The sequence below is a fragment of the Clupea harengus genome, chromosome 11 (assembly GCF_900700415.2).
Source record: "Clupea harengus chromosome 11, Ch_v2.0.2, whole genome shotgun sequence".
In the NCBI taxonomy this organism is placed as follows: Eukaryota; Metazoa; Chordata; class Actinopteri; order Clupeiformes; family Clupeidae; genus Clupea; species Clupea harengus.
The window spans coordinates 15,640,602-15,653,111 of record NC_045162.1 but is presented as its reverse complement, the minus strand read 5'-3'; the positions used below and the strand labels follow the sequence as shown (position 1 = coordinate 15,653,111).

The following is a 12,510-nucleotide window of genomic DNA, read 5'->3' as shown; positions in this document are numbered from 1 at the left end:
CGAAAGGCATAGAAACCAGAGATCTGGCGAGACAGAGACTGGGCTGATTGGAGACCTGTAGGGCATGGTGTTGGTCTCATGACTTTCATAGGACTCGTTATAATGAGCTCTAAATGCTGAGCTTCGCTCACATGATGCTGGCGTGGCGTGGAGTGGGGGTAGGCCGGTGAGGAAGCCACTGACAGGAGGACTAAGGACTCAGTCAGATATCTGCATTTTTGTTACAGTATAAAATGTGTCTATTGTTTTGATTATAGCAACAAATGTTGGCTTTAAATTTCCTTTTCTTTAAAAATAAATGAAAAATGTTCTATCTTTAGTTCGAGAGTTTGAGACTCAGAAGCTACCTCTAAAATAAGATACCCAAAGTCTTCTTTTATTTCATCAAGCTGGAGGATGTAGTCATGAAGACATACACAAAAGGCACTCAGGGAGTATCTCAAATATTCAGCTGCATTACTAACCTTTTATACCATTTTATAGACTTGGTTTCAAATGTAGACCCGTGCTCTACGTAATTGTCTTACCAGCAAATTACATTAATTGTATCACTGTCGCTATGACATGTGATTAACAATTGATACATTCCATCTCCAAATAACGAACATCTTTAAATCATACTCATACTTATTAGTTATAGTAAGTTTTGGTACCTTGTCTGATATTTAACATCCTCTTTCTGTGTTAACTTTTGACCCCACTTTCAGGCCACCACATACAGACAGACACACACACACAAACACATCCTGTAGCCTACTGCAGACCCAAAAGTCCCCTCTTGTCTGTCCTTCTAACCCCTCTGTCATTTCTTGATAACCAGCAATTATATAATATATAATAAACAAACGTGAATTAATGCATTGATTACATGAAGGAGAAATATACTCCAACACAAACTTTAAACTTCCATCCTTTACTCATTATGCAGTACGGTGTAAATTAATACAAATGTTTGTGTAACCTGTACATTTTCAGACATTTATTTCTTTCCAGTGTCTGCAAAACCAGATCCACACACATTGTTCATGTACAAAAAGAAAGTGTAGGTTTAAGGAAGTTTAGCTAACAATTAATCAAAGAAGTTGGATGAGTTCGGTGTGAAGCCTAATAACCACCTCAAATTAAATGTTCCGGGTTTGCAACCGATTAGCCACATATACTTTCCCTAATTCTCTTCTATGGGAGAATTAGTTACTTAAAATTCCATTTTAAGATTCCAGACCTAATTCTTCATAAATTCCCCTTGGCATGTCAAATATCTGAAAGCTTATTTGTCAAACATGTTCCCAATTGAAACTGAACCACAATAGAGTGGACAGCCATACAGTTGCTATGACTGCTTGGGGATTGTGTGAACAAACTGAGACACGTTTCATGCTGAACTGTCCTTCTGCCCTCAACCATCTTTTAAGACATAAATAAGCTCGCCCTTCAGTCATGTAGTTGTGAGGACAGGACCTTGATGAACACTTCTATGCCAACGTCTACATCATAAAGTGAGTTGAGTAAATCCTCACCATCCCAAACCTTAACATTCCAGCACTGAGAATCACACATAGGCTGTAGGTGCCAAAGGAAGGGGAACCTAAATGCCCGCTCAGTTAGTTGTTTCTCTTGGCTCAAACGAAAGTCATTCAACATCGCACCTCAAAAGGAAATCTCTAAGAAAGGGTGTAGAAGTTAATTCATGTGGAAGGAAGGCGTTGTTTTTTTTTTTTCCTGAGCTCAGCCTGTGTCCAAGAAGCGACCAACACGACCCCCTATCCGCTCAAGTCAACAGCTCACAGGCAAGGTACTGCCTGCCTGTCTGGCATGGCATGGGTGCACACCTCGCTCTGCCCCAACCTCTGAGTCCTAGCCTCATGTGAATCAGTCAGAACGGACCGAGGCAGAGGTTCAGCCAAGTGTCGAGAGTTGATCCCTGGTGCTCTACTGGGCTGTGGTTGGGTCTGGGGAATCCAATGTGGGCCAGTGGCAGTCTATGAGTGCGTCATACAGCTCCTCACTCTGCTTGATGAATAGCCTGTTGGCCTCAGCCACGTCCAGCTCCTCTGCAGGGTCTGCAGAGGACAAACACAATTTCCAGAATTGTCAGCAGGGGGCAGCATGCAACCAAAATATATTCAACAGTAAAAGGCATGAGTTATGGCGCCTTTCAGTTTTACTTGGAAGTTGGAATTTTCCCAACACAGAACTCGGAGGACCCTCACCAACCCCAACTTTAGAACCCCAGAAAGACGCACCCGCATATCAACTTTATTAGCGCTTCTGTCTTATTTGTGTCTCAACAAATCATATACACACAGTACTGTCCAACTTCTATCTGCTACGGTGTTTGTATGCACAAAATACCACGTAATGCCTTGTTATCAACTAGTATCACTTCCTAGGTAAATCGAGCGCACCATTAATGGTTACAACACTGCTGTAGTCAGTGAGATCTAAGAGTTGGTCACATTCATGGCTGATAACTGGTCAAACGTGCATTCAGAAAGTGTAATGCCTCACCTTCAAGACCGCCATCTTCAACAACTTCCTCATGGGTCTGTAACAGAGACACAGTTCATTTAATCATCCAAAGCATCCAAGGGCAGTTTCACTTTGAATTAAGAGTTCCACTTTGAAATGTTTTAATGTCATGTGTAGAGATCCTGAGGTTAGTGCAACCCACCTGGCTACTGTAGTCATACTGACTGTAGTCGTACCCATCATAACTTCCTGTGCTCTGATCATAGTCCCAGTTTGGATAGTAATCAGGGTATTGCTGGTAGTGCTGGTTTTCGTTGTAGGAATATGGCTGAGTGTACTTGTTGCCAGTGTAGCCAGCCCGGTTCCTACAGTGGAGAGAAAGGAGAGAAGTGTCACTGTGTTGCTCAAAATTAACTGATGAAAGAGAAAAGTGTCACGTTTTCAGAGACGAAGACGTACCCTTACAAAAACAATGACAGACTGAGTCTCATAGAAAAGCCCCTCATTGAAGTCCTGCTGCTACGTGTCTGACGGTGAAATGGACATTTATTTTGAGAATTTCAGTTGGTCGCTGAATGATTCACATGTGTGAATCATTCACAAGACCCAAAAGTGCATGCGTGGTGCTGTGCATCTTGTGATATATACCTTCCATTTCAGATAGAAACATTGCCCAGTATCAGTGTTTTGAGTCAGCCCTCTTCACTGTAAGAAAAGACCGATTGTGAAAGAGAACCGATTTGTGTTTGTTTAGTCAGGAGATGTGTGATGGTAAATGTGCTCCCAACAGAAAACAGTAAGTAAGTACCTCATCTCTCCTTGTTTCCCATATGTGGCCGGATTCAGCTTGAACTTCCTTGGCTGAGGAGAGACAAAGCTTGTCAGACAGGAAACGGTTTAGAGAAATATAATTCATTTATATTGGCTTGACTGATTTTCAAAAAGGTAACCATGTGTAGGGATTTCCATATGCAGTGTTACTACATACAACAAGAATACCCCTTTTCACAACTATTTTCTAAATCTCAAAGTGTTTTTAAAATCATAGTTTTTACAAACAATAATGCAAGATATGTTCTGGTTGTGGCTTGCGGTAATTACCGGTGTTGCTCCTGGAATAGACCTCCCGTTGACTTTACGAAGACACCTTTCAGCCGTCTCTTCATCTGACAACTCCAAGAAGCAGTACCCCGCTGCACCCCTACACATGCAAGAAGAGCGTCCAGCATATTATCTACCACATTTTGGGATCAGGAACCATTCCTTAAGACTGCAATGAATTTAATTATTTCGTTGACATGCAGCAGAATAGTAACGTTAGTAGGTATACATTGAGCATGAAACATGCAATTCCATCTTTAACGTCAACTGTTACCAGTTCATTTTGCGAATGATCCGCACGCCTATGACCAGTTCTCCCATGGTGGCAAAAGCACGAGTGATGAATTTCTCGTCCATATAGGGCTCAAGCTACGGAGAGAAATAGATTAAGAAACTGAGCTCAAGAGACCGCATTAACATGGCAGGTGCTAAGAAATATTCTGAGTGGATTTAGTCCTGGCTAGCGGTTACATAACCTTGGCAAAGTGCAAACAGAGTGCTTGCACAAATTTACAAAGACAAACATACCCCGTTAACCTGTGTTAGCATAGAATATAAACTTTAAGTAATAGTTAAGTATGCTTTCATTTAAACAGTTACAGCTAACACTTAGCTGCTACGTAAATTGTGCGTTTGCCACAGATCTTTGCAAGAAGTTTGGCTGAGAGCTAGCTAAGTCGCAGCTAGCTAACAAACCTTTAAGATCTTCTAAAGGCATTAAAACACAATATACACCAGGTTAACCATGTTTGTGTCTGCATTGAGCTAATACCAGCATTACTAGAACACAAATACTTACATTGCCCATCCACAAACAAGTCATTCTTATGCATTCACTTGTCCATCGACTCGTTGCTCGTGAAACGTCCCTTCTTCTACCCTAGTGTGATACTTCGTAGTGGTAAAAGAGCCGTGAATACGCCACCCATGGGCTAGGATGAAAACTTGATAAATCGCAGGCTAGTTTGGACGGAGTTTGGTTCGCTACCTTATGGAAGGCCTACCTTGCAATGCACTGAAAAACTCTGGCCATAGCCTGAGTTTGGGAGTCGAACATGTCCTTTCGTTAGGCTGTTGTTATGGCAACGATGATGCTCTAAAGGGGGATGGGAAGGGAATCCATTCTGAAGGAGTGTGTGATAATATTGATGGGGGTGATGGATATTTTGCCAAATCATGCCTGATTGACTACACATGCTAGCCTGGATGCCAGACGAATTTAGCCACGCCCACAAATGTTTTGGTCGGGAAGTTCGGTCTGGTGTCGCTCCGTTGGGGAGAAATTATCTCCTCACAAAAATCTGATAGACCAATCAAATTGTCAGGGCGGCCTTATACGATGATGGACAGATGATCAACCCTAACGTAATCAACCACGTCACCAAAGAGCTTTTGGGGTGAATTCGTTTTCAACAAACATGGCTGCCGTTGGAGAGCTGAAATGTGGAAATTCGAGTCTGTTTTAGAAGACATTGACAGCACATTCATTTTGAAAGAGGAACAGAGAAACGCGATCAAGGCATTTGTCGATCGAAAAGATGTTTTTGCCGTCCTTCCTACGGGATCCGGTAAAAGTTTAATGTATCAGCTGGCCCCATGGTCTACGTTATGGTCATACTACGTTGCTCTGATTGGTTCTAGATATATCCAATTGAGCGAAGAGGCATTTTTTTTCCTGGTTCGGTTGAAACACGCCCCATAATCACAGTCCAACGGAGCGGTATCAGACTCATATTCTGACTAGAATTATGAGTATGACATCGTCAGGCTATACACATGCCACACTAAAGCATAAAAATAAAACCTAGGCTAACAACATTGGTTCAATAGGGTGAGGCCTACATATGATTTGAGAGCATTACATTTAAAAATGCTTTAGCGCTATATGGATTAAATTAAAGTAAGATCGTTTACCTATCTGTTATACCGCAGTATTCTCGGTCTTTAACTGAATTTTACTTTTTTTTGCAGAGGTCAATTTAAAGAGATATCAGACCTCCGCACGTTATGGTGGCCCATTCAAATAAATGGAACTTTTTGCAACATTCTGAGGAGCTGCTGCTCGGGGTCCTGTTCGTCCTGTCGGGACTTATTTAACGACACTGACCGGCGGACTATACATTATCATTTGCGTAACAAACAGCAAGAAAAACACTACTCAGCTCATCCATCTATGAAATTATTCAGGCTAGGAAGTAAGAACGTCCAAAACTACCGACCTTAAGTTTCTCTTAATCATATAGCATGGCTCTCTACAGCTTGAGCTGATTGGTTTGTTTGTTGTTCCATTCGAGAGTTATGTGATGACGAAGTCATTAAACAACATATGATAGACCTCCTTAACTTCGTCACTTGTTTGTTCCCTACACATGCCAGTAAATATTTCGATGAATACCATGACAATTAAGGCAAATAAAGTGTTGCCGACCTGTATGCTTCCAGAACAGTGATAGTTGCAATGCAACATCAAACTCAAGAAACAAGTCATGTTTCAAAGAGATTTTATTCACAGTTGACTAAATATGCCATCCAAACATTTAACATAACGAATTGCGCAGCGGAGGATATATCTGGTGAGATATGGAATCTGATATGACTTGCAATAACTGTTACCAAATGTTAATGTAACTGAAGTCAAATGTGCACATGATTCCCAAACCCATTGGTTTTGTTGTTTAGATGATTTTTTAAATAATAAAGTGTACCATTAATCTGGGGTGCTTTCTATTTAACTATTTCTCATTAAGCTACACATAACTGTGAAGTGTTTTTTACAGTAGAATTATGAGAGGAGGGAGTAGCTATCCATTGCCTCATCACCAGTCAACCTCAGCTGTACTGAAAGTCATTTGGATACAGCAAATGCTATTCAGTTTCCCACACTAACAGTTAGTAGCTACAAAACAACATCTGGTCATGCAAACTATATCTGTAGGAATTTTTTAGGTTCAGTTTAGCCAGGAATGGTAGTTTCTTATCAGGTGTTATATTACTGATGCAGATTCTTTGTGGATGAGAAACCTCATTGAACTTCATGGCTATGGCTTCTGTGGAATTATGCCTTCTTTTCCCCGGAAAAGGAAAGATTGTCATTGAAAAAGCACATCAGAATAAACAAAAAACATAAAAAACAACTTTTCAGTGTAGTTCATTTCAAAACAAGTTTCAGTTTAGATTTTTTTTATCAATGCTGATTTATTTATTTATTTTTCAATGCTAAACTTATAGTCTCTGTTTTAGCTCCATAGATTCCAGCTGTATTTCAGCTGGTTTCAAAAGGCTAATTTTTCAGCTTTGATGTCAAGACAACATATGGCCAATTCCAAGTGACATTATATTTCCTGTTTTCAGAACATAAAGCTATATTATGACACTTGTTGACTTGAAATGGCACAATATTTTCTGACAACTACAAAGTGCTACCTATTTGACTTCATAGCTGACATGAGAATTTCTAACAGTTGACACAAGTTAGAATGAACATTTTTAAGTTGAAGGCCAGAAAGACGTTAACTTGACTTTGGCAGTAGACCTAGTCAGTAACTTACTTTCCTTGCTGCCAAATACGTGAGGTTTCTGTGTGTATCTGAAGGCATTATGGGGCGAACCTTGAATGTTCTTTTATTCTGGATTGATTTCTGGTTTTGTTTTGTTTTCATGGATCAATCTTCTGGTATTTCCTGCAAATAAAGTATTTGCATTTTTTCTCCAGAACACCATCTCCTGCACATCATTTTCCACCTTCAACACCTCCTACAGTTGTGGATACAACCCAACATGTGAGGTAACTGCCCTGGTCCCTCAGTACTCCATGACAGGACTTGTGTTTCATCCATCATCATCCTCTTTCATCTTCTCATACCCCGGTCAGAAACGCAGAAGTTGTTCAGTTATGAATTCTAGAGTTCTTATTTCATATGAAGCAAGCACTCAATACACCCAACAATAGACCTCAGACTTTTTGAAAACCTGTAATGCACAGGTGGTTTGCAATATAGTGTAGATATTTCAACACTCATGTTGGTTACTATGGTAATTGCTTGATTAGTCCATTGTAACCTCTGCCCGCGCATATCCAGATGACCAGGGTTGGTGGGGGGAGAATGTTATCTGGCATCAAGGACAGATGGTGGCCTTAAGGGACTGACTGGTGGCAAAATAATAGCAATGGGTCTTGGGTCTTAAGGGACTTCCTCCTTTCTCTTGTCTATTTTTATTCTGCTCTTTCTGCTGCTTCTTCTCCTTTCCTGTTTTAGATCCTCTCTTCTCCTGCTGTCTTATTCTATATGCTGGACATGAGGCTGATTTATACCCATTTAACTTTCTTTTCATGCCTGGATTTTTCCATTGTTTCATCATCTTTCATTGATAGATATTATATTTCTATATCGGCAGTGTAAGCAGTAATCCTGTGAAAAACTAAGCAAGTGAAAACTGTAAACAATCCATTTATACGTTACTTTATGGAACCTTTTATGGAGCCAACTCCCTGTCCAGCAGTACATTTTGTACATGCAAATTATTATGTTTTATTTGGCTTCGGATAAAGCCTATGCACACACACATACACACCCACCATAGGTTCACCTTCAAAGATATGATTACCAAAGTTGTTTTCTGTAAAGTCATATTCTTTGTAGTCAATGCTCAATGTTCTTAATACTCAAAGACATTCATGCAGACAAATTAGTTTTTTTGAAGGTACTTTTTGTGATCTTGTGCATGATGAGCTGTGGATTCCATGGTCAGTCATAGATAGATGCTTCTTTGTTATAACCAGGGCAAAATGAGGAAGAAAACCCAAAGTGTTTCAAGACTCAGCAGTCACAGTTGGACTTTGCAGACAGAAGTTGGACCCTTCAAAAGGTGCCAATTATACATAAAAAGTATTTTTCATGATACAAATATTTTAGATAAATCTTTCTTAGATATGTTATTGGCCCTAAGGATGTTATTTAAATTCAACAGATTTTGGTCAAGAGCATGGCTTCGCTTTTCTGCTTATATTAAATGTTTTTTTGGAAGGCATTTGAACCTAAGTACTTACAGTTTATAGGACGGCAACATTAACATTTTGTGAGAAGACTGAAGCTTGTAGTTTAATGATGCTATCACACTGCCAGATTTCCTTTACGATAACCACAAAGCTGTCCTCTTTACAGAGCTCCTTGTGCAGCCAATGGAAACACTAGAACGAAGAAATGCTGAAAAGATTGTCAACCTTAAACTAGTTAAGCATTTTGCGGCTAAGAATAGCCTATTTGAGGCTGATTATTTGAATAATTTAAAAGACAATCCTAAAGCCCCCAAATAGGCTTAGCAACGCCCCTGTTTAAATTACAAATAGTACATGCTTTTGAGTTTCAAAAGCTAAGACGCCACCTATCTGTTGTCCAACAGACCACAGTCACGCTTAAGGTGAAAAGCTTAACGAGGATTAATGTTGAAAAACCGCGAGCAATGATCATCAAATTTCTCTCGACATCTCTTTTTAGAAACACTTTCACTTGTAAGAATAATCAAAACCGAGTACGGGAGTATGGTAGGCTAGTTATCTCATGGCAAGCGTTTTCCTCGGCATTAACGCACATTATGAGGAAAAAACTTATCGTGGCTTGATGTCCCAAAACAACGATCAATCACATCTGACATCAGTCCACAACTAGGTCTAGTATGTAGTAGCTAGTGGCAGATAATAGAAGCTGTTAAGATTTCAATTAAATAATTTTAGGGTATAATGAAAAGACAGCATTTCCCAGAAATGCGTGTTCTGTGTATTCTGTTTCTCTGTCTCGTTTGTTTGCAGAAATGCAGAAAACACTTGAAACCAAGAATCTAAATGTTCAGAATTCAAACGATTACTTGGAGACATCATATTTTGGCAGTTCTTTAAGTCAGTCTGAAACAATTTAAACTTTTTACCACAAAAACTATTCCCTGTCAAAATTGTACTGGTGGAGGTTTTTCTTTTTCTTACAAATGCATCCCCAAGTGCTTGTGTGTCCTCTGCCAATAACTAGGCTACTGCTGAGCAACGCAGGTGAGCAGTAAGCAGGATAGAGAGAGCAGGTGTGTGACAGTGAAAATTGAAATGTATCATCTACCTCGGCTCATCTCTCTCTAATAATTTGGTTTGCATTCTAAATTTGTAATGAAGTTTTATACAGAACATATAGGCTAATAAGATAGATTTGATTATGAGATGACTTACAGAAAATGTATACTGAGCATCTTACAAAGCTTTTTATTTGGCTGGCCTTCTACATCATATAGACATTGAATAATTACTACAGGCTACCTATATGATGACGCCGATTCTTGCAGGACTCTATCACTATCATAACAACTGGAGTTATATATTACATAAAAACAGCTCCAAGTGGTTGGTGCCTCTAATTTAAGCAACATTATAGAACTCAGACAGACCTATGTGACCTACGCTATGTGAAATGTCAACTTATATATTAGTTACAGTCGCCCGTGTTAGCAACAAAACATTTTGAATGAAAAAATTAAATGAAACATTAAATGAAATAGACTATAGATATAAATTATGCTCCTCCTCACTTTAGGACTAGGCCACTTAACTGAGAGACCTCCTTCTTGCTGTTGTATTGTGATAAGATAATGACAAGTTTTTCATCTTTAATAGCTAAAGCATGTATATACATGTATTTTATATACCCTTGTGATTCCTACCTTTTGTGTTTATTGGTTCACAGGGGAAAACTGGCAAACAAATAGAAAATGGTGGAACTTTGTGCCCAACGATGGACAATCACAGCTGTAGTTCTTGCTTGCCTCACTCTGTTTGGAAGTCTGCTTATCCAATGGCCTTCATTAGTGGCCTTCAGAGCCCAAATGCCAGATCCCAAAGCAGTAGACATCACCAACATCACTACCATATTGTTATGGTACTGGCCCTTTGGCCAAAGAACTGCCTTGGAGGGCAATGTGTGCAGAGAGAGGTTCGGCATACCCAACTGTATTTTGGTAGACGATCAGTCCTTGTTCTTTAGGGCAGATTTTGTGGTTTTCCACAGCCGCAAGCTGATCAATGGCCAACAAAGACTGCCTGTGCACCTCACCCGACCACAGAAGCAGAGGTGGGTGTGGTATTCACTGGAAAGCCCAGGAAATAATGGCAATCTGAAGCCTTTTGCTGGACACTTTAACTGCACCATGTCTTACCGCCTCGATTCAGACATTTGTTCACCATATGGCAGGTTGGTACCACAGAACTTTGGAACTGGATTGACAGTGGAAGAATTCATACCAAAGAACAAATCTTCTCTGGCTTGTTGGGTTGTGAGCAATTATGCCCCCCACCATAAGAGAACTGAAGTATACAATAAACTGAAAACAATTATACCAGTAGACGTGTATGGTGGAGCAGTAAATAAGCATCTAGATGAGAAGACTCTGATATCCACAATCTCTCGCTACTACTTCTACCTTTCTTTTGAGAACTCCATATCCAGAGACTACATTACAGAGAAGTTTTGGTACAATGCCTTCATAGGTGGAGCTGTGCCTGTGGTTTTAGGTCCGTCCCGGGAACAGTATGAGGCAGTGGCACCAAAAGATTCCTTCATCCATGTGGACGACTTCAGATCAATAGAGGAGCTTGGAGAATTCCTCAGGAAACTCGCTAAGGATAAGCAACACTATGCCTCATACTTCAACTGGCGACTGAAGTACACAGTAAAACGGTTTGGCGATTGGAAGGACGAATTCTGTAGAATCTGCCCCAAAGTCAGCAGCTTCCAAACGCAGAAAGTGTACGACGATTTAGATGCTTGGGAATGGAAATAAAGCAGAAGTGTATATATATTTTTACATTTTATACATACAGGTGTAGCGCCTGTAGCCCCAACCAGGGGTACTAGTAGAGGCACTAACATTCACCTAGGTTCGGGGAGTGATATGCCTTGACTAACACACACAAGGAGTTGATGGTGATGAGTTGAACAGATGGCACTTTATTGCCTCACAACAGCAATACTGAACTTGTATAAAAGAAGATGAAATACAACAAAATAGAACTCTTAAAATAACATAGGAAATAGACAGACATCTCTCTCAAGCAACTCTCAATGACTGTTCCTCAAATGTAGGAGCTGAGGTCCAGCAGGTCAGTTCCTGGTCTGTGTGCGTGTGTGCTTATGGGTCCAAAGCGTTTAGTTCCGTGTCAGTGTGTGCGTATGGGTCCAAAGCGTTCAGCTCTGTGTCAGTGTGTGTATACTCTTCCTATGATTCTTTCTACCAGGGTAGGGGAAATACTGTGTATGGGTTCTTATCTGGTGTTGACGTCTTCTATGAACAGATCCTATGGTAGGCCAGACCGCTTCCACCGACCGTCCACAGTCTCACCGGGCTGGGGTCGCCATCACAAATTCTTCAAGACTCTAGTAGTTCAAGAAAACCGATCTACACAAATAATGCAGACTAAGCATTCTATTCTTAGGGTTTCAACTATGTGACCTCAATAACTTATTTTCTTAATGTACCTTTAAATTTCATTCATACAGTATTACCAAAAACTAAGGATACACTTAGATTATGAGATTAATTGCCACATATTGCATCAACAGTGAGCATTTTAGCATTAACAAATTACTTAACTCTTTTTTCCCACTCTTGTCTTGTAAGTTATAACATATTCCCTTTTATAGACATTGACATTCAAAAAACATATTTACAGAAAATAATTTTAAACACAATAGATGTATTATAACCATTAAGGTACTGGATGGCTTAAATAGCAAAATAATAAGTGCCACGCGTCACTAATGCTGAATGCTAAAAACACTGTTCTTAGCTGCTTTGCTAAGCAAGCTAGCTATTGGCTTTAGACATCTTTTATAAATATTAATGCAATGACACTGCAGTATACAGAAGTATGAAGATACAAACACAAAAAAGTAAGACAGGTGAAAC

At 39.9% G+C, this 12,510-nt stretch overlaps 2 protein-coding genes across 2 annotated transcripts; one reads left to right on the top strand and one right to left on the bottom strand.

The window, feature by feature from the left end:
• Positions 1-957: 957 nt before the first annotated feature.
• On the bottom strand, positions 958-4,797 carry LOC105910089 (tRNA selenocysteine 1-associated protein 1-like). The gene is made up of 7 exons (XM_012838771.3): positions 4,370-4,797; positions 3,845-3,939; positions 3,571-3,670; positions 3,278-3,330; positions 2,672-2,834; positions 2,509-2,545; positions 958-2,060 (listed from the first exon to the last, which is right to left on the bottom strand). Exons 1-7 carry the CDS (start codon positions 4,391-4,393, stop codon positions 1,930-1,932), a joined length of 603 nt encoding a protein of 200 aa, XP_012694225.1. The 5' UTR covers positions 4,394-4,797; the 3' UTR covers positions 958-1,929.
• Positions 4,798-10,431: 5,634 nt separating this feature from the next.
• LOC105910016 (alpha-(1,3)-fucosyltransferase 7-like) lies at positions 10,432-12,009 on the top strand. The gene has a single exon (XM_012838696.3). It carries the CDS (start codon positions 10,432-10,434, stop codon positions 11,383-11,385), a length of 954 nt encoding a protein of 317 aa, XP_012694150.2. The 3' UTR covers positions 11,386-12,009.
• The last annotated feature ends 501 nt before the right edge of the window (positions 12,010-12,510 follow it).

What these genes read in the sequence shown, in the direction of transcription:
- LOC105910089 (XM_012838771.3), bottom strand. Translation starts at nt 4,393, where the DNA reads ATGACTTGTTTGTGGATGGGCAAT. An exon ending in ATCATTCGCAAAATGAACTG is followed by an intron (nt 3,671 to 3,844) that starts GTAACAGTTGAC and finishes TTGCATGTGTAG; the next exon opens with GGGTGCAGCGGGGTACTGCT. An exon ending in GGGAAACAAGGAGAGATGAG is followed by an intron (nt 2,835 to 3,277) that starts GTACTTACTTAC and finishes TCTCCACTGTAG; the next exon opens with GAACCGGGCTGGCTACACTG.
- LOC105910016 (XM_012838696.3), top strand. Translation starts at nt 10,432, where the DNA reads ATGCCAGATCCCAAAGCAGTAGACATCACCAACATCACTACCATATTG.